The sequence below is a fragment of the Myotis lucifugus genome, unplaced genomic scaffold (assembly GCF_000147115.1).
Source record: "Myotis lucifugus unplaced genomic scaffold, Myoluc2.0 scaffold_389, whole genome shotgun sequence".
NCBI lineage: Eukaryota > Metazoa > Chordata > Mammalia > Chiroptera > Vespertilionidae > Myotis > Myotis lucifugus.
In genome coordinates, this window is record NW_005871437.1 from 478,352 (window position 1) to 500,363 (window position 22,012).

Below are 22,012 nucleotides of genomic sequence, written 5' to 3' on the forward strand. Positions count from 1 at the left end.
TTCTCAGATGTTGCAATTTTTACAAATTGAAGGCAAAATCCTCTGCTAGCAAAAAGATTACAGTTCTGATTCTCATTTTATTGAGGTGGTCTAGAAGCTGTTAAAAAAAAAATTCAACTTCCACAGCTGAACATCTTTAAAAAAAAAGGGTTGTCCTGCCAGGTGACTTAGTTGGTTGGAGCGCCATCCCATACACCAAAAGGTTTTGGGTTTGATTCCCTGTCAGGGCACAACCTAGGTTGTGGGTTCTACCCTGGTTGGGGCGCATACAGAGATGTAAGTTGTTTGGAAAGAATTTACATTGGCTATACAGATAAAGGGAGAGGGAGAAGAGGAAGGGGAGCTAGTTCTGGGATAAGCACAATCTGTAAGGAGGAAGTGTTTGCTCCTTTGGATGGATGGGCAACAGTCCAGAAAGTTCATGCATATGCATGATGAGATGGCTCTAGGGTTCAATTGCACCTGGCTGTTCTCTTGGATAATGACAGAAATAGCCACCTGGAAGTTAATTCAAAGTTCCAACACACACATGGGTGGCTGTGAGCGTCCTCCCAAGCACAGAAGGTTTGTTGGTTTGATTCCCACCTGGTCAGGCACATCTGGGTCTCTTGGTCTCCCTCTCTTTCCCCCTTTCCCTCCCTTCTCCCTTGCCTTCCTTTCCTCTTCTCTCTCTGGTGTGGATTAAAAAAAAGTTCCAACTCACACTCAGGAATGTAAGCAGTCTTGTTGGTTTTTGCCTGCAGTTTTAACTGATTAACCCCTTCTTGTCTTTTCCTTCCATTCACTGGCCTGCTGCAATTTAATTTAGGACTTTTCAGAATATTCTTGTCAAACCAAATTGCAATATCTCTGAGATTTGTGTATATTTGGCAAGAAGGCCAGTATGGCTGAACAGAATGAGGCAGACAAGAGTGAATGAGATCTGAAAGGTGTGAGAGGGCATACATGTACAGATCCTGACTTATGGGGGTTGGGGCTTTAACATAGGACTTTTGGGAAGATACATTTCAGTCCATGGCATTGTGTGTGTGTGTGTGTGTGTACCAGTCCTTTACTGACGAAAAGTTATCTCCAATCTTTTGTTATTAAAAACACTTCTGTAATGAAAAATTTATACACACATCATTTTGCATATACTAATATATGAATGTACCTGTAGGATGAATTTCTAGAAGTGGAATCACTAGGTCTGTAGTGGAATGTATCTGTTTTTAAAATTAAGAATATGAAACCTATGATTTTGTTTAGTAAATACAAGTCTCTCCCTTCTATACAATAGTTAAAGTTTGGATCACTTCAGAAACCTGAAACATATTTTCTACAATGCAGGAATTCCTGAGAGAGCACCTTGTGTTAACTAAGCTTGTTAAATTAGTAGTTTAAAGTTATCTTGCTTCCTTGGTAACCTTTTTGTTCTTCTCTAGTTTGTGAATTAACAAGCAAAAAAGTATAAGTTGTATCATATTATAGCACAGATAGAATGGTGACTGGTTTTCCCCCAAATATAGAAGAAAAGACTAATTTATGGTTGGTGGGAAAATACACATATTTATAAAAAATGATCAAAATGTGCAATGGGTATTTATTAGGCGGGAAATTCACCCGACACCGAAGTGTTAAAATACATTCTGGAATGACACATGTGCTGAGTGGAAAACCTGTATACTTGTTTAATTTAGAAAGAGGAGAGAAATGGAAGAGAATTAGGAAGAGTTCAGGAGAGAGAAAGGGAGTAACCCACAGAGGAGTCCAGTAATTTGTCTCTATGTCTGCAACTCTGTCACCCCAAATTACACCCCTTCTTTCCTTCCTTCCTCCCTCCCTCCCTCCCTCCCTCCTTCCCTCCCTGCCCCCCCCCTCTATTAATCCTCACCTGAAGGAGGGAGGGGGGAGAGAGAGAAACATTGATATGAGAGAGACACATCGATTGGTTGCTTCTCATCCGCACCCCGACCAAGGCTGGAGATAGAATCTGCAACCAGGAATTGAACTGGAAACTCTTAGGTCCACAGACTGATTGATGCTTTAACCACTGAACAACACCTGCCAGGGCTCCATTTTCTTTCATGCTGTTAATGATGAAAACATTTGTTCTGCTGATCTAGTGTATGGTGGGCATCCTCTCTCCAAGATCTCTAGGCCCTTACCATCCTCTGATTTCTGGAGGCCTGAACCTTATGACCACAGTCACTGATACCATTTCCTGCCTCGTTAGTTTATTCCCAAAGAATCCTGTTTAAAACTTTGGTTCCCCAACTAGTTCCTGTTTTTCTGACTTTAAGACTTCCAGCCCATAGCAAAATACTAAAGGTTCCCTTTTACACAATGTAGAAACCTGCCACTTCCTAAAGTAGCTATGAAATAAACACAGGTTTGTTTGAGTTTTGTTTTTTTTTAATGTATTTTTATTGATTTCAGAGGAAAGGAGAGGGAGAGATAGAAACATCAGTGAGCCCTGACTGGTTTAGCTCAGTGGATAGAGCGTCGGCCTGCGGACTGAAGGGTCCCAGGTTCCATTCCAGTTAAGGGCATGTACCTTGGTTGCGGGCACATCCCCAGTAGGGGGTGTGCAGGAAGCAGCTGATCGATGTTTCTCTCTCATCGATGTTTCTAACTCTCTATCCCTCTCCCTTCATTGATCGGCTGCCACCTGCACGCCCCCTACTGGGGACCGAACCCCAGGCATGTGCCCTGACTGGGAATAGAACTGTGACCTCCCTGGTTCATAGGTCGACACTCAACCACTGAGCCAAGCTGGCTAGGGGTAGGAGTTCTTTACATATATTGGATATTAATCCCTTATCAGATAATATGATTTGCAAATATTTCTCCCATTCTATATGTTGTCTTTTCACTTTCTTTTTTTTTTTAAATATATTTTATTGATTTTTTACAGAGAGGAAGGGAGAGGGATAGAGAGTTAGAAACATTGATGAGAGAGAAACATCGATCAGCTGCCTCCTGCACACTCCCCACTGGGGATGTGCCTGCAACCAAGGTACATGCTCTTGACCAGAATCAAACCCGGGACCCTTGAGTCCGCAGGCCGATGCTCTATCCACTGAGCCAAACCGGTTAGGGCTCTTTTCACTTTCTTGATAGTGTCCTTTGAGGCACAAAAGATTTTTACTTTTGATAAATTCCAATTTATTTTTTTCTTTTGTTGCCTTTGGTTTTATTGAAAAGACTGTCAATTCACATTGAATCTTCTCTGAGAGTTTATTTCTGGGCTCTGTATTCTCTTTCAAATATCAGTTTCTAGATTACTTTGGTAATTTGTTAGATTACCTTGAGAGTAAACATTCACAGTTTCAGTGACTGTACCCTTTCATCCTATCTGTGTTTTGGACCTTATGTGTGACATCAGTTTTACAGTTACAGGAGCTCATCTTAGCTTTGCTCACAGTATTAGAAAAGCCTTAGTTAGTGTTTTCTGACAGCGTTGTTGATGTTGAAAATGTAATGAGTAGGTGTATATAAAACAGAAACAGGAATGTATCCTTCCTATATATCCATCCTCTTTGTAAAATATTTATTGAATTGAGTACTTACTATATTAAACTACAGTAATATGTGAACAATATTGTGTGGAGGATAGAAAGAAAAGTGAGTCAAATGTTGATCCTAGGGTTTTGTAGGAGAAGTCTTGAAATATCAAGTGATAAATGTGAAGTTCAAAAGAGGAAGAGGTCACATATGGCTGTAGGAATCAGAAATGTTTGGGGATGAGCTGAAGAATATGTAGCATTTCAGAGTTGGGTGTGGAAAAGGCCCTTCTGTGTGAAGCACAAAGTGAGGAAGGTGGAGGCCATAATAGGAACTGGCATCTAGCTCAGTATTGTGATACAGGCTGCATGAAGGGTTTTTGGTAATGGAGGGAAAGGTAAACTGGAATATGAATGTGTGCAGTCTAAGAGTCCACCCTTTATGCTATAGGTAGCAGAGAAGCTATTGACAGACAATGTGACGGTATGAGCACAGTTGTTCTTTAAGAAGATTGATCTATATGTGGGACTGATTGAACAGGTAGTGAATGGGACCCTGACCGGTTAAGAGATTATTGTAATAGTTTAGGACTAGGCAAGAGTTTATGAAATCCTGAACTAGGGTAGGGTGTTACTTGTTTTGCAGGTTTGGAAAGGTTGAAGTAAGTTTTGATTTAAAACTTTGTTACTAATTCAACAGAGCTTATTTATATTGCTAGAGATGATGAGAATCCTGATAGCTTTTCTTGGTCAGACTCTTTAAATAATTTTCCTTATTAGATAGCACATCCTTTCAGCCTGATTTGATGAGGCATGATAGTGACTGGTTGGAAAGGTTTTTGTTCAAAATGTCATCAGATTAATGCTATAAGAGACTAAGGAGGAAGGGGGGACCTGGTGATGATGCTGTCAGTGACTAGAAGCGGGAAGAAATCAGTATGAGCCCTGGGAAGCATAAAGGCGGTAGTATGGCAAAAAGAATGAAATACACACATTCATGTATTTCACAGCTATGTTAGTTTATATGGAAAGTGAGACTTATATATAAATTCAAGACCAGAGTGACCATTATAAAAAAGGAAGTTGGATCAAATTATGTACTAGACTTGTACTGAAGGCCACATGAATCATAAAGGAATTAAATTGGTTTGAAAGCAGGACTTGAAGACAAGCTTATAGGTAAATAATCAAAAGAGAAAAAGATAGAATGAAGGCTAAACTGAAATTAAATTCTGTGGAAGAATAAAACATTTTCTAACGAGAAGAGGAGTGAAGTATATGATCCCAGATCTGCTTTGATACTTTGTGGAGTATAAGAAAGGGTCACAATTTGGGGATGATTTGCAGCCAAAAAATAAAATAAAAAGCATCACATTCTATAAGAAGATATCACAGAGGATACTTATAATACAAGAAGAGCAGGAGCTCTGTCATTGTAGGAAGTCAGTTTTTCCTTCCACCACTCTGAAAGAAGAAAACTTGATGGGACCATGAATGTGATATACCAAAGAACGAGAGATTTTTTGGTTTGGAGGGAATATGTTCCTTGAGATTGGATTGTTGAGGGCAGGGGTCCTCAAACTTTTTAAACAGGGGGCCAGTTCACTGTCTCTCAGACCGTTGGAGGGCCGGACTATAGTTTAAAAAAAAACTATGAACAAATTCCCATGCACACTGCACATATCTTATTTTGAAGTTAAAAAACAAAACGGGAACAAATACAATATTTGTATTTGCATGTGGCCCGTGGGCCGTAGTTTGAGGACCCCTGGTTTAGGGCATTCTTATAGGGTAAGAATTGTTAACACCTAGGTTATGGCTCACCAAGGGGGTTTGATCCTATAGGAACCCTATGCCTATTAGACAGGCATACTGTATACACTGGGGCTGCCTTTGTTTTGAGGTGGGGGATAATCTACTGAGGGACTTTGAGCCTGGGCCCCTCTCAGTTCCAGGTGACCTGTTCTTACTCAGTCTTAACATTCCATTGAGATAAATGTGGATCCTTCTAAGAAATCTACATTTGGGGCAACATCACTCAGGACATCACTCTGACCTAAGGAATAAACGTCCCATTTACTCCTGCTAAGTATGGTCATGTTTGTGAAAAGCTTTATTCCTACATGTTTTGCTAATTGAGGTCTTACTGTTTGTCATCTGATAAACAGTAGTTTTTTTTTAAATGGGACTTAGCATACTTATAGTAAATTTAAAAAATATTTATTTTTATTGATTCCAGAAAGGAAGGAAGAGGGAAAGAGAGATAGAAACATCAATGATGAGAGAAAATCATTGATTAGCTTCCTCCTGCATGCCCCACACTGGGGATCGAACTGTGACCTCCTGATTCATAGGTCAATACTCAACCACTGAGCCACGCCAGCTGGGCTACTTGTAGTAATTTTAATAGCTATTATTAGTTTGTCCCCCCCCCCCCCCACAACCCCCCTTAAACTATAAGCTTTACCAGGGCAGAAACAGTCTGTTTTGTTCATCACTATATTCCCAGTAGTTATCACATAGGTGCTCAAATACTTGTTCACATACTAACACATTATTTCATATATCTAGGATGTATGTTTCATAAAAATCTAGAGACTCATGTGCCTGCTTGGACTTCTCATAGCTTGGTAGCCAGGTTCCAATAGTGAGCATCTTAAGAAAGCAAGGCATTTTTGTGACCTCGTTTGGGAAATCATGTACTGTTACTTCTATCATACTTTGTCAGGTAGTGACAGAGTTCTTCAGAACCAAATTCAAGGTGAGATCTCACCACTTGATGGGAGGAGTGGCAAGTTCACATAAGAGCATGTGAAATAGGAGATCTTGTATTGGCCATCTTTGACAAAGACAGTCAATTACAGTTGTTTGTAGTTTTCATCAAATTAAAAAACAATTTTACCCATAATTTCTTCAAGTATATTTTGTTCTCATCTGCCTTGTTTTTGAAATTCTAATTATATGTATGCTTGATATCCCATAGATCATTAAAACTTTTATTCTTTTCAGTTTTTTTTCTCTCTTCATTTTGAATAGTTTATATTGTCTTCAGGTTCACTGCTTTTATTCTTTTCAGTTTTTTTTCTCTCTTCATTTTGAATAGTTTATATTGTCTTCAGGTTCACTGCTATGTTCTTCAGTAGTCTCTAACCTTTGAGCATATTTATATTAAACTAGGGGCCCAGTGCATGAATTCGTGCACCTTGAAAGGGCCTGTGGGCCTCGAGGCTGCGGTGAGCACAGGGGTGGGTCTCAGCCCATCCTCTGCGCCCCTGCCTGGCCCCTCCTGCTTCGGCCCCCATCTGCCAGCAGCCCTGCTCCTGCTGCCACCGTTCCCACGCGCTGATGGCGCCGGCCCCGATCACGCCCACTGATGGCACGGAACAATTGGGGAGGTGGAGAAGCCCTGAACGGCGATTGGGGCCAGTGCCGCGAGAGTGATCGGGGCCAGCGCTGGGTGCCGGCAGTGGGTGTGAGCAGTGGCTCTGGCGCCGGCAGCAGGTGCGAGCACCCAGTGGGACTGTGGCGCATAGGAGCAAAGAATTTTCAGTATCCACTAGAGGCTCGCCCGATGATAGTGACCGGTGCCCTGCCTTGGTCTGGCGCCCCCACTTACCCGCTCCACCATCCTGCCACCGCTGATGCCTGCCATGGTCCGCGCGCGTACCCCCTGGTGGTCAGTGCACATCATAGTGACCGGTTGTTCCACCCAGTTCGGTATATTTGTGTATTAGGGATATATATATATATATATATATATGTTTTAAGGTTTGTCTGCTAATTCTGTCATCCCTGGGTCTGTTTCTATTAACTGATTCCCCTCACCCCAAATTTTTATAATTTCCAAATATAAAAATAAAATATTTTCCTGCGTCTTCACATATCTAGTAATTTTTTATTGTATATTAGCAACTTCAGTGCTACATTTTTAGGTGTCTAGATTTTGTTGTCTTTAAAGAATATTGAAACTTGTTTAGGTAAATAGTTACTTGCTAATCAGCTTGCTACTGTAAATGTTTGTTTTTAAGCTTTGTTAAGGCTGTTTTGGAATAGCTTTTGCTCTAGGGCTAGTTTAGCTCTAAGTCTAGGGGTGATCCTTCTGAGAACTCCACCAAATTTAAGGAGGTCTCTCTACTGTGGCTATAAACTATCCCAGACCTGTGTGAGCTCTGGGAATTAATCAGTTTGCAATCCTGGCATTTCTTTGGCCCCATGGGTTGTCACCTAACACATGTGTAGGTTAGTATTCAGTAATAGACTCAAGGGATCTCTATATAGATTTCTGGATGTATTTCTCTGTGCTGCAAATCCCAGCCACCTCAGCTTCCTCAAATTCTAATCTCAATTTACTCCATTCATCAAGCAAGATGTGGTACCTTTTTTTTTAATTTTTAAAAAATATATATTTTATTGATTTTTTTTTACAGAGAGGAAGGAAGAGGGATAGTCAGAAACATCGATGAGAGAGAAACATCTATCAGCTGCCTCCTGCACAACCCCTACTGGGGATGTGCCCACAACCAAGGTACATGCCCTTGACCAGAATCGAACCTGGGACCCTTCAGTCCGCAGGCCGACGCTCTCTCCACTGAGCCAAACCGGTTAGGCACCGTGGCCAGCAAACCGCGGCTCGCGAGCCACATGTGGCTCTTTGGCCCCTTGAGTGTGGCTCTTCCACAAAATACCACGTGCAGGCGCGCACGGACAGTGAGATTGAAACTTCATGGCCCATGTGCAGAAGTCGGTATTTTGTGGAAGAGCCACACTCAAGGGGCCAAAGAGCCGCCTGTGGCTCGCAAGCCGCAGTTTGCCGACCACTGGGTTAGGGCAAGATGTGGTACTCTTGCCACTCTATACACTGTAGTCTGGCAAGTTCTTTCAAACAGAAAACTAGGGTGGTCACAGGGCTCACCTTATTTGTTTTCCTTCTTAAAAATCCTTTTCAGGGATCACAATCCTGCACTGAATATTACCCATTGTCTAAAGCCAGTTGTTTCATGTAACTTATCCAGATTTCTAGTTTTGTATGGTAAAAGGGAGAGTTCTATACACTATTATAAGTCAAAGTATGAATTTTAAATTCAGGATTTCTTTTTTCGTTTCAACCACTTAAGTTTTTAATTTCCAAATATAAAAATAAAATGAAGTCAGCTTTGGGCTAGAATTAATAATTTGGGTCCAGGTTTCACGCCTACTTCTAACTTGCTGCATGAATATTGGTAAATCCCATTTCTTCTTTGACTTTTACAGCCAAATTAAATTGAATATAACCCTATTCTCACTAGTTCTCAGGCATTCCATAGCAAGCAAATAGAAATAAAAAACCACACTAAATAAGGATGAGGTTATAAAAGCTGACACTTCCAAAACCTCTTTGGTCCATCTTCCAATTCATACTTTTTTGTAAAGTATAAAGAGGCCTGAAATGAAAGTATGGTAAGACTGATGCTGTTTCATTGCCTGTCCTCCTACTGAGTGCCAGGAACTGTGTAAGACTTACGTGAATTAACTCACCAAATCCTCATCACTGTCCAATGGGATAGGTAATGTTATTTGACCCCATTTCTCACATGAAAATGAGACACAGAGATTAAGCAACTTGCAGAGGGTCATATAGCTAAGTGGCAGAGGCAGAATTGGAATTGATTTGAACCCAAGCTGTGTGACTCAGGAGCCACGCTCTTAACCACTGTGTGACTATTTGAAAACTTGAAATGCATCAATTGCTGCTGATGGAGAATCATTGTTTGTAACTGTAAATTCATCCTCAGAATCCCTTCAACAAACCCTGTTTGTTTAGTCAGCCTGATTTCCATGAGGAAGCAGAAAGATTGGGCTATAGTTGGAATATGTGATTCCTGAGAAAAACACACCATCAGTATTGCAGGAAATGATGGAAGATGATATACAGCAAAAACTACTTGGGAAATAGGATCTGAGGGGAGTCCAAAGGGTCCAGTGGGGGGTCACTGGCGTTTACTGAATTTCTCCTGACTGGCAACTGTTTTGATATTAATAATTTCTATTCTTTTTCTCCTAATTTTCAGACACATTTAATCAAGTCAAGCACCAAAATGCTACCACTCTTGCCTAGAGAGAGAAAGGCTGCTCAAAGAACTCCACCTGCAGGCGTTCGGCAGACCAGCATTGCTTCCTTCTTCACCTTGCAGTCGGGTATGGTGACCTGCCTGGGAGCACCCAGGGAGCAAAAGGGAGTGCATTCATTTTTTCATGCTGGAACATTTATAAGTGACACCAGTGCATAGCTCACCTATTAGAAGAGGTTATAAAACAAAATCATCGCCTTCTGAAAAGCAATATATACATGCTTTTACAAACATATTTTTTTGGTTCTGTTTTGCTCAGTCTAATATTAAGTATTTGTATTCCCTGTCAGAGCAGTGAGGACGGGTATACTTGGGAGTTGAGGGTATATAGGGGAGCTGACCTTTAGTTAGGGGTATGTCTTGGATTGGCCACGAGTAGTCTGCATGATCAATTGATAATTGATATTTTTGTATGAAGCGTCTCAAATTAGCCAAGGTTCAACAATGTTTTTTTCTTAGAAAGGTTTGCATAAAGTTGGCTTGTGTCTCAACATCCTTTGATGGTTCTTTGCCTGCATGTCCCACTTCAGGGGACCAGCTGGCTCAGAGCAGGCTGGGACTTACCGAGCAAGGTTCCTGCCAGGTGAAAGGAGAGCTCTAACTCTTGGTGCGGTACCCAGGATTGCTTTGCATAAATCTTCAAAATGCACTCTCCGTACCCCAAGCAAAAACTTAAGCTCTTTTGCTTTAACAAGGACAGGCTTTTTCCCCCTTTTTTTTTTCTTTCCCCCAAAACACTTCCCATTTCAAATTGTAAAATTCTGATATATTCTGTTTATATAGAATTTTTAGGCAAAATAGACAAATCTTTCACAAAACAATTTCTGCAGTGTGATAAACTTCACATATGAAAACTCAGCTGGAAAAGTGGTCTGATTATGTCATGTTTGACTTTATTATGGAGCTCATGGGAAGCATCTATGTATTTGAGTAGGGGGATATATAAGCTTTGTGTTTTAGAAAGATCATTCAGGCAAGAATAGAGATTGAAAACTAGAAGCTCAGCCACAAGGGATGTGAAGAGTCTAAGACCCCTGCACAAGGTAGTTATAATAGCTGATACTGATTTCAGAAAGAACCAGCTAAATCCTGCTCAGGGCAGAGTTTTCCTGCAGAATAATATGTGTTCATGTCTGTTTCACTAGGAAAGAAAAATGGTGATCAGAGGAGTGTTTCATCATATATAGAAAGTCAGACCAACAGAGAGTCTAAGAAAGATGCAACCCAGCTAGACCATCTGACCCAGGGCTTGGGCGATGATTGCGTGGCACCCCCTTTAGCCTCTTCAACCCCTACAGACATCCAGGAAGCTGGACTTTCTCCTCAGTCCCTCCAGGCTTCTGGCCACCACAGACTGGGAACCCCATTCTTGACTGTGCTGTCTTTGTTCCAGCCTGAGACTAACTTAGTCTGTGCTGGAGAGAATCAAGACTCACTGGCTTGTTCCTTCACCCAGGACGTGGAAAGTTCTTGCTTGCTGGACCAGAAGGAGGGAGAGAAGGATTCTTCCTGGAAAAGGGAATGGCTTCATGGGTCTAAGAAAAAGAACCGTCAGGGTATGGAGAGACGCAGTAAACCACCTGGGGGCAAGGGCCTACAGCCCTGGGACAAGCCTAAATTGGAAAAGGTGTCTGCCAAAGAAAACAGGCAGGCCCCTGTCCTCTTTCAAACTTACAGGGAGTCCTGGAGTGGAGAAAACACAGAGGCAGTGAAACAAAGGTCTTGTCCTGTTCCTGTGGTCTCCTGGGACAGTGAGAAGGATGACAGGGACTCCTGGAGTCAGCTTTTCACTGAGGATTCTCAGGGCCAGCGGGTCATTGCTCACAACTCCAGAGTTCCTTTCCGAGAGGTAACCAACAGTTGGAATCAGGGTTTAGGGCAGTTTCCTAGCAGCCCTGGGGCTCAGTGCCAGGATAGGCTCACTCAGTTAAACCAGCCTGATTTGCTCTTTACCCAGGACTCTGAAGGTAACCAAGTTATCAGACACCAAGTCTAAATATCTTTGAGGGTTTGGTTTTAAAAATACTTGGGGAGGTATGGAATGAAGCTATTGTTGAACATTTTGTGTAAATAAAGCCGGTGGTGATACTTGTTGAGACAGTATGGTTGGCATCATTCCTTTCCCTGAAGAACAGGTGGCTAGTAAATTCCTTGTATGAATTCAGTGAGCACTGAGGAGGCAAGGGAGGTATTCATCTCTCCACTAAAGGGCCTATTACTCAAGCAACTCTTTGCTCTTTCAGATGCCTAACTGGGACATTGCTGCTGCTTCTTCTTTTTTTTTAATATATATTTTATTGATTTTTTACAGAGAGGAAGAGAGGGATAGAGAGTTAGAAACATCGATGAGAGAGATGCAATCAGCTGCTTCCAGCACACCTCCTATTGGGGATGTGTCCACAACCAAGGTACATGCACTTGACCGAAATCGAACCTGGGACCTTTCAGTCTGCAGGCCAGTGCTCTATCCATTGAGCCAAACCAGTTAGGGCTGGGACATTGCTTCTTAGAGATGTGTATACTTTTAATCTCTGGTTGTAATCATACTTACTCAACCTAAGCTTGGGACCACTAATTCCTAACACTTTTGAGTGGTAAACAGGAGCAGGGGGATAGAGAGATAGGTAGAAGGTAGAATTGTAGCAGTATTATTTGTTATTTTATTCTTGTGGTGACTTTACAGCATTTTATAGTCTCTGTTTAAACATCTCTTCCTTAAAATTCCTGAGCTATATAGCAATCTAGATGTGACTGTAACACTCCTCTATTACAAAGTGGGTGAGAACTCCCTTTGTAAAACTGAGTCCAAATAAATGACTGTTTACCAAGCGGCTCTTGTGGTAATTAAAACATTACCAGTTTTATTTTTGAAAAAGCAACCTTTTAAAAATATATTATTTTTATTGATTTCAGAGAGGAAGGGAGAGAGAGATAGAAACATCAATGATGAGAGAGAATCATTGATTGGCTGCCTCCTACACACCTCCTACTGGGGATTGAGCCCGAAATCTCAGCATGTGCCCTTGGCCGGAATCGAACCTGGGACCCTTCAGTCCGCAGGCTGAAGCTCTATCCACTGAGCCAAACCAGTTAGGGCGAAAAGCAACGTTTTAATATTAGATGCTGTCACTGCAGTAGGTCCGATCTGAACAGGAGTCTAATTTGACCTTTGTTCTATCCAAGACTTTATCCATCAGGTAGCAGTTTTCTGTGACGCAGGTGTAGTACCTAAGAGGCTCCTAGGGGGCAAGCTTGCAAGTTATAAGATGGAACCACTTTAAGAGCTTAGGACAAAATCTCTCCATTTTTTTTTTTTTTTTAATAAAAGGCAGGACTTTAAAAGGAAAAGGGGTACATCAGGAGCCTATTATGAAAGTTCATATACTACAAAATTAACAGGAATCCTATACCCATTGGGTACATCAGGTGATTGTAACTCAGAGATGGACACAGCAAATGCAGTATCTTGCCAAATCCTTTAATGTCAGGTAGTACTTCAACCCAAACACACACGGGATACATACTGCAGAGAAAGGGACCTGAGGGCATCTGAGTCATGCATGGTGTGGATACAAACCTTGGCCCAATGCAAAGAAGCAGTCAAGGGCCTCAAAGAAAGATGGTATTCTCTTTCCCCTCCCCATTTCTGTTTCCTACTGGGCTTGAACTAAAGTCCATGGAAGAGCAGGAGTTCAGTCAGTGGGGCCTTGGAGGGTATATTTGGTTGTACAGTATTACAAAATATATTTAAGAAAAAAATAGCCCAGGCCTCCCAGAAGCAGCCCAAATGTCAGCTGGTCCAGAGGGCTGACCTCTACATCTAGGTGTTAGACATGGGAAGAGGGTGATTGCTGGGCATTGGTGTTGGTTTGTGATGGAGCAGCATAAGATTTTTCCTGCCCTGTGAACATGTACATAAACACTGATAGCTCTCTCTGCTGCAAGAAAGCTGCTAAGAGTAAGTGACAGCTGGGCACAAAGTGTCCGGTAAGACCAGTTATAGGGTCTTATGCAGTGAAGTAAGTCATTCAGGACCTATTTTCACACAGGGGCAAGGAAAAACCAGAAACTTCTAGCTCAGCCTTTACACCGAAACATTCCAATCTATACATTTACCTGTAACAAGTCTCTGAGCTCACAACAGGCCTTAGCTTCTGCTAAGGTTTGAAGTATGGGAAACATATAATCCAGCTCTTTCAGTCCAAGCTCTAGCTTTCGGCAAGACTGTTGCAGAAAACTTCTGATGGAGAGACAAACATTTGCAGTGAGGAAGGCAGCTACTGAAGGAACTCCAGGAGCAGGAGACTGAGTGTGCAGAGCTGAGTGCTGTCAGTTTCCTTTTCTACTGAAATCTTCTTCCTTCAGAGCAAACTTCCTTCTTAGGACCTCAGAGATAAGGACAGCAGGGTCCTCCTCCTTCAGTAAACTCCGGTTCCTAGAGACATAATAATAGCATAATTATTAATAATTTAATAATTTGAGTACTTGCTCTGTCTTGGGCAGTGTTCCATGTCTTTGAATACGATCTCATTTAATTCTCAACAATCTTACGAGGTTAGGTGCTATTACAATCTCTTTTACAAATGAGGAAACTGAAGCACAGAAAGGTTACACAATTTCCCCAAAGCTACTAAGTCAGTCAGTGGTGAATCCAGAGTCCAAAAGCAAGCTAGCAGATTGTAAATCTCATTTCTTAACTAGAATGCTTTACTATTTCCTGAGATGGCTATAAAATGTGGACAAAGGACCATCAACTAGTTAGAATTGGCTGTGATGGCTAAGCTTCTGCTCCCACCTTTGGTGCTATATTTTCTTAGTAACATTTCCCCAGATCAGCAGATGAAGTGACATATCTCTTGTCCATTTTGACCTTTATTAATTCCAGGGACATGGTGTTCAAAAAGTTTTCTACTATTCTGTCTCCCCATCAAGGGGTCTGTGAGCTTTTTAAAATGAGATCTAGAATTTATAGTAAAATGTTCACATAAGGGACCAGTGGGAAAACCCACTCCAAATTGGCGTAGGTTCAAATTACCTGACACATCATAAAAGTATGTCCTAGATATCTGGAAAATAGTTGCTTGAAATCCTAATGGACTTATATCCATATACATATATCCTCATGAAGTTTTGCTAGATATAAGGGTCAAGATTGATTATTAAACCTTGAAAGCAAAAACAAGAGTAAATGCCTTCAGTCTGTCACATTTCTGCCCCTTTGTTAGTGGGGCTACTTTCCCACTCTTTGTCATTAACCCATCTCCTCCAATGAACAAGGGACAAAAGATCCCAGGACACAAGTGGGAAGAGGGGCTTGGATCTAATATGGGGCAAGAAGCAAGTAAAAAAGTTTTGGAGTCAATGACCAGAAGAGAAGGACTCAGGGCAGCTCCAGAGTAGCAGCTGAATTTGGGAATGCAGGAGACCGAAGAACTGTGGGTATGACCAAGACCAACCTGGCTAGGGCCAGAGAAGGAAGGTGAAAGTGACTTCCCTAAAGGATGCACTACCAGGAAACAATGAGGGAGTCACAGCCTTGTCTGGTTTTCAGACAAAATGGCCAGACACACAAAGGGGTCCTTGCACAAGGTGAGTAACCTTCCCTTCAACAGGAACTTGGGGGAGAGCCCTCTTCTCTCACAAGAACTTTTAATCTACATTAACAAATACAGCTGCACATCCTGGCCTTCGAAGTCTGGATGTCAAACTTAAATGTTTTAAAGCCCAGAAACCTGCAAATAAGCTCCTTTGGTGTGTCCCATGCAGGTGCTCAGACCCCACTGAACACTGCAAGGTGGTCACCCCTCCAATATGAGCATTCCGATAGGCAGCCAGGTTTAGAAACTTCTCAAAAAATTCTTGTTCTCAAGTCTCTGAAATTGCAGGGTTAGTTTGCATAACACCACTATTTCAAAGCAGAAACTCCCAACCTGATGAAATTCTTCCACCAAAGAAGTCTACCAATTTGAGATACTAAAGTAATTATTAGGCAACCCAACTTTGAAGGGTGGGACATGGGGACACTTATTAGCAGTATGGTAATGGTAAAGTCCCTGGGACAGAAGTAGGATTAGATGAACCCTGTAAAATTGCACTAGTCTAACATTTGGTTGGGTTAGATCACCCCAACAAATGTAAAGTGTTACTCCTCAAACTGGGGCCCCAGGCATTAGCAAGCAGGTGGCAAGGTTTGTGAATGAAGTTAACACATGGCAACTACTGAGGACTTGCTATGTAAGTACCCTTTATTAGATCATTGGCCACAGGTAACTAAAATAGTAAATAGATCACCAGAGCTCATTATCAAATACTTACAGATCTTGACTCTGTTTCATCCGGTGAAAGTCCTTCAGGATCCCCATCATATCTGCAAAGCTGCTGGCCTTGGACAGAGAGACACAGTCATCCTCTTCAGATGAGCTGCAGGTAGCTTTGTGTTCCGGTTTGCAACATTCAGGGCTGGCAGAACAAAGCAGGGGGACTGATGGAAGCTCGGGGACCTCTACCTCGGTCTCCTCAGTGATGTCACTAATGACAAAGGAAGTTGTAGAGTGGAATGAGGATCCAAAACAAGGTAAGGGAGAAGAGACATTTGAACTTCCTGGAGATAAGAAATCTGGCGTTAATGAAGCCGAAGCTGAAAGAGAAAACAACAGGCATGGATGGACATTGGGGCTAGAGTACAGCAGTAATATCTTCTGCTCACAAGCACTGCCTACCATTCATTCATTTCCTGGGCTGATATCCCAGAAGAGCCCAGGGTGGTTTCTGTAAGCCGGAGGAAGGTTCCTCCACTATGCTTCCCTCTCAGGATTTCAAGATGTAGAAGCAGGGCTCCTCCATGTTCCAGGAGAGCACAGCACCTCCCCCCTCCCCCCATAAAGACCTTGGCTCCTAAAAGCTCCCATTCCGCAGTGAGCTCTGGAGTAACAGCCTGTTTGGACTGAAACGACAGGACCAAGGCCTGAATTTGTTTCTTTCTCTAACTGGGCTAGTGCTTTTGACTACCCTCTTTAAATGCTGTCCGTGGCTAGAAGAAGCATTCTGTAGCAACAGAATGGTGACCATCCTCCTAGTTCCCCAAATTTTAACGAATTTCCTCAATTTTTAAGAAACACTCTTGTTTTTCATAAACTACTTTAGCTTGTCTCTTAGCTGCCAATAAATGCAATTCCTCTATAAAAAACAACAAACGATTTCAAAAAGAACACTAATTTTCATGTTCTACCACCTGGTAAGCTTTGGGAACTGACTGAGCTCAACTAGGAGAGGAAAAAAAAGGAATATGGGGATGAATAAACCCTGAGCTGCTTGGGAGAGACACCTATTGGCATTTCATGCCACCAGTAAAGGCAGACTCCCATCCTTTTCCATTGTTCTGCCTAAGCTGCAGACAGAAAAGTGGAGGGATGGAGAGGTCGTCTCTGGTAGACAGGACAAGGGAAGAGAAGACAGGTGCTCAAAGGGGATGCTTATTATATGGAAAAGGAAAGCTGCTGAGGGCTCATGGAAGACACGATCTTAGAGACACTTGGCAGAGGGTGTTGGTTTTGTGGCCACGGGAGAACCTTCTTGGGGTCACAGGCTAAGTGAAGATCTTGTTCCTGACCAAGCTAGTCAAGCTCAAAATAACTGACAAAAACCATCCAAGAAGTACTATAGACTAACCAGGCCTCAGAGCAACCGAGTCCTGGGTCCAAGTCCACCTGAACCAGGGACCCTCATTTTCTTTACCACTATCCTGTCTGAGAGCCAGGGGAAAAGGAACAGCCTGCTATATTCTGGCCCTGACTCAGAGCCTCCCACCTGTATCCGCTGCCACTATCTTAGCAATCTGGCTGCGCAGGTGGCTCAGCTCATCCTGCAGCTCTGTGGTGCGGCTCAGGGCTGGCAGGGCTGGCTTCTTCAAGGCCAGGAGCCTCTCCTCGGACCCACGCAGGTTGGGCACTGAGGCATTGCGCTGCATGACAATCAGAGGGCTGGGCTTCCAAGTGTGCCTCAGGGGGCGTGTATCACTCCTGGACCAGGGAAAGACGGGTATATCAGAGTCAGCTGGCCACTCGCCCCTTCCAAAATTCCTTCACCCACCCCGGTGGTTCTCAACCTTCCTAATGCCGCGACCCTTTAATACAGTTCCTCATGTTGTGGTGACCCCCAACCATAAAATTATTTTCGTGGCTACTTCGTAACTAATTTTGCTACTGTTATGAATCGTAATGTAAATATCTGATATGCAGGATGTATTTTCATTGTTACAAATTGAACATAATTAAAGCATAGTGATTAATCACAAACACAATATGTAATTATATATGTGTTTTCCGATGGTCTTAGGCGATCCCTGTGAAAGGGTTGTTCGACCCCCAGAGGGGTCGCGACCCACAGGTTGAGAACCGCTGACCCACCCCTACAAGATTAACAGCCAGGTTCTGCTTCCATTCTGAGCCCAGAGATCTTATTCCTATTGCCCTCAGCCTCTCACAAGCCCTCCCCCTGCTGCCTGCCTCACCTGGGAAGGAGCTCCCCATTCCCCAGCAGTCTGGCCATTGCCTCGCCTACCTGACCCGGGCGTATGTCTCCTCTTCATCTGCAGCAATCCAGGCGATATCAGCCAGAGTAGGGACTGGGGGCACATCCCTCAGACACAGATCAGAGACATTGGGCAGGGTCTATAGGGAAGCAAAATTCACCAAAAAACACATCATGATGAGACAATCAATCTGGGCAAAATACATAGGAGGGCACCTAGTTCAGCACTGGGGTGTCAGAAAGGCTTCTTGGACCCCATCCATGCCTACTGTTTTCTCTTTCAGAGGGTTCCAGGTTGGAAACAGCTTGAATGAGCAGCCAGAGCGAGTTTGTGGGATTACAAATAGTTTTGCATGGCTAAAACAGAGGATGGGGGTGAGGAGGTTGTAAGAGGTTGGACAAATTAGGAACTTTGATTCTAAGATCAGTAATAAGCCACTGGAAGTTTTAAGTAAGGATTTGATTTTAGGCTTTAAAAGATTACTCTGTTGCTGTGTGGAACACGGATGGGAGGATGAATAGACCAGTTATGAGGCTGTTGTATCCAAGCAAAACAGGTGGCCTAGAGGAGGGATGGGCTCTGTTTTAATAAAGTTTTACTTGAAAAACAGTCTCACCAATTTCTCTGTGTGTGTGTGTTTAAGAATATGTTTTTGATTTTAGAGAGGAAAGGAGAGAAGCATTGATGAGAAACACTGATTGGCTGCCTCCTGCATGCCTCCCACTGGGAATTGAGCCTACAACTGGGCATGTGCCCTGACCTGGGATCCAACCAGCAACCTCTTGGTGCTTGGGATGACGCTCAACCAACTGAGCACACCAGTCAGGGCTCACTGATTTATGTGTTGTCTGTGATGGCTTTTAAGTTGTAACTGCAAAGTGAGTAGTTGTAACACTGTTATAGCCCACAGCCTAAATGTTTATAATCTTGTCTTTTACAGAAAAGGGGGTCTTCAGTGGAACAGGCCAGTTACCTTTTAACAGAAAGGGCTATTGCCTACCAGTGTCTTGCCCTCTGGTTGTGAGAATACAGGTGCAAGGATATCAATAATATCAGGATTATTGATATCAACAGGAAGTTTCCTCTGGCTAGCTCTTGACCACACCTTTGTAGCTAATTGGGATTTACACTGTTATAGCAACACTGTTTTATTTATTTTTTAAGATTTAAAAAAAATATTTTTTAATTGATTTTAGAGAGGAAGAGAGAGATAGCAACATCAATGATGAGAGGGAATCATCTCCTTGGCTGTCTCCTGCACACCCCCCACTGGGGACCAAGCCTGCAACCCAGGCATGTGCCCTTGACCGGAATCGAACCTGGGACCCTTGAGTCCACAGGCCAACATCCACTGAGCCAAACAGGCTAGGGCGTGACATTGTTTTAAGCCAACTTGGTAATTTGAGCATTTAGACTTGAATAAAAAGACAATTATATAAAAGGAATATAGGATTCCTTAAAATAACCACTCAACCCAAATGAACGACAACCAGGGAACAGAGTCTGAGTGACACTTGTTAAAATTAAATGAAAAAATTAGTATTCAATCATGTTGAGTGTAAAAACAAAAAAACAAACATACATCTAGAAAAAGAACTATACCAAAACAAGTTATTGTCATGACTATGTTATTAGAAGTAATTTATTTTTCTTTCTCCTTTTTCTTCTTAATCCTCACCCTAGGATATGTTTATTGATTTGAGAGAGAGAGAGAGAGAGAGAGAGAGAGAGAGCCAATACGGGATTGAACCTGCAACCTTTTTGGTATACTAGTTGATACTCCAACCAACTGAGCCACCCCGTCTGGGCTCTTTTCTCTTTATTTTCCATAACAATGTTTTTATATGGGTAAATTTAAAAAAATAAAGATTTCCTTAAATAATATTTTAGAGTAATTTACAACAGAAATTCAGGGATAATTTCTCAAAAAACCACCTATACATACGTTAAATTCAGCTGTCCCTGCTACCAATTGTTGGGTAGGTGGATCAGGAATTGATGGCTCTCACTTTTAGGTAGGGATCCTGGGTCTCACAGGAGTGATCTTCCACTGACTCAGGAGCTGCTGCTAAGGTGGCCATTTAGGGAAGCTTTCCTCGATTAGAGCAGCGCTCTACTACTGGCAATTAAGTGAGAACATAAAGTAGTGGGCACAACGCCTTAGCATACAGCATGTGTTCAGTAAAGGTTAGCTGGTATTACTGATAAAAGCACACCTTGCTTTATTGAGCCTCACAGACACTGCATTTTTACAATTGAGGGCAAGACCATGAGTAAAAAAGATTATAACTTGCTTTATTGTGGTGATCTGGAAGCAAACCTGAAAATACCTCTGAGGTATGCTTGTACTAGTTAACATACTCCCCCTACCTTGTGGGAACCTGTGCCCTTGATTAGCTCTGCCAGGCAGCATTTGGCCAAAGGACTGGGGAGATTATAACCAAGTGTCGGAGCATCCTCCACCAAGTCCCCCATACTCCCTAGCTGTGCTCCCCTTGTTTCTGATACTTGAGGCAGGGCCACATCCCGCTCGTGCCCTTTAGGCAATTCTGGATAATCTTGGCCGTGGGATGGTCCCCCTCCATCCCGTAACACACTCCTAACCCCATTCCTGACTCTAATACCAACCCTGACACTACTTCTGACACCAGATCCAGCTCCTACACAGACTTCACAGGTCAACATCTAATATACAAATTCATCTCCTTCATTTCGGTAACCACTGGGCCCATGTATCCCATATGTCTTTTCAGGCATATATTTCTGCCTCTTCTGTGTAGGCAGAAAGTTGAAGTTATTCTTTGTGGCCCAGCTCCCCAGATACACCTTAAGCAAGTAGTCTGAAGCTGGTGCTTAACCATTAGTTCTTAGAGGGAGGCAGCTGGGACTAATAAATGCTACTTGGTTTTCCATTGCAGAAGGGGGTTTCAGCGACACTGGCCACGCAAGAATCTCTACTGCAGAGTGGGTGCTAAAGGAAGGCCCATAGACCCAGAGGTAAGACTGAAGTAGCCTAGTAAAGGAGAGGCCAGATTTGCCCAGAAAGAAGAGGCCGGGCCTCAGTGAAACTAGAAATAGATGGCTAAGTGGCCAAGTCTCAGGGCTAGTAAAGAAAAGCAGAGTTCAACGCAGTCACAACACAGTACTCAGTGTCCCACGTGGGGATCTGCCAGGGTTGTAGGCAAACACCTCAGAGCACAGACCTGGCTAGTGTGGCGATGTGGTTCAGCCAGGGCCTTTGGCCTGTTCTGAGAAAGACTGCTAGAGTCTGATGAAATCTGAGCCACTTAACAGAGTGATCAAACATATAAGATTATGATTTATGAGCAAATTGGGAACCTGACTGTTGTGTGCAATCAGGAAGGCACAATGACCATGATCCATTAATAAACACTTACAAAATGAAAACAACAACAACAAAACCAGGAGACGGGCACAGAGCAGCACCATCCTTCCATACTCTAAGCCTCTAGTCCCCCGGCCCTTCCAGTGCACTCACCTCAAAGGACGCCCGGGGACATGGCTTCAGGGGCAGGTTGGTCCCAATTCTTCTCACTACACTGCGAGCAGCCCCATGCGGTTTATTTTGCCAGATCGGGATGGTCTAGAGCAGAGAGGGACAGTCACAACCTCAGAGATGAGTTCAAGCATCGTCCCTGTCCTCTCCCCCACTCCCCTTTACCAGGGAGCCTGGACTCCTCAATCCCAGGGAGAGGGCACCCTGTGGGCAGAAGTCAAGTCTCGACTGTAAGTGAGGGCAGGATTCCCCATTGTTAGCCTTCACCTTGGCAAGCCACCTAAGGGATACCTGCTGCTGCCAAGGCACAGTCCCTGTTGGGAGGGCCCATAATTGGCCCTGAGGAATTAGCTGGGTGTAGGATCAACCAGGC

General features: G+C 43.0%; 2 protein-coding genes across 2 annotated transcripts in view; one reads left to right on the forward strand and one right to left on the reverse strand.

Annotated features, from left to right (window-relative positions):
• The window catches only part of AUNIP (aurora kinase A and ninein interacting protein), a 14,865-nt gene extending 3,442 nt beyond the window's left edge, over window positions 1-11,423 (forward strand). Inside the window, exons 2-4 of the mRNA XM_023743424.1 lie at window positions 9,533-9,659; window positions 10,738-11,148; window positions 11,270-11,423. Of these exons, the coding sequence (XP_023599192.1) occupies window positions 9,560-9,659; window positions 10,738-11,148; window positions 11,270-11,304 (546 nt within the window). The 5' untranslated portion in view covers window positions 9,533-9,559 and the 3' untranslated portion in view covers window positions 11,305-11,423. The remainder of the gene's footprint in view (window positions 1-9,532; window positions 9,660-10,737; window positions 11,149-11,269) is intronic.
• Window positions 11,424-13,049: 1,626 nt separating this feature from the next.
• MTFR1L (mitochondrial fission regulator 1 like) lies at window positions 13,050-21,889 on the reverse strand (the record flags this gene model as incomplete). The annotated part of the gene is made up of 6 exons (XM_023743442.1): window positions 13,050-14,027; window positions 15,908-16,229; window positions 17,399-17,610; window positions 18,152-18,261; window positions 21,622-21,726; window positions 21,869-21,889. Coding segments are annotated over 6 exons (876 nt in total), but the record flags the coding sequence as incomplete, so codon positions are not given.
• Between the last annotated feature and the right edge of the window lie 123 nt (window positions 21,890-22,012).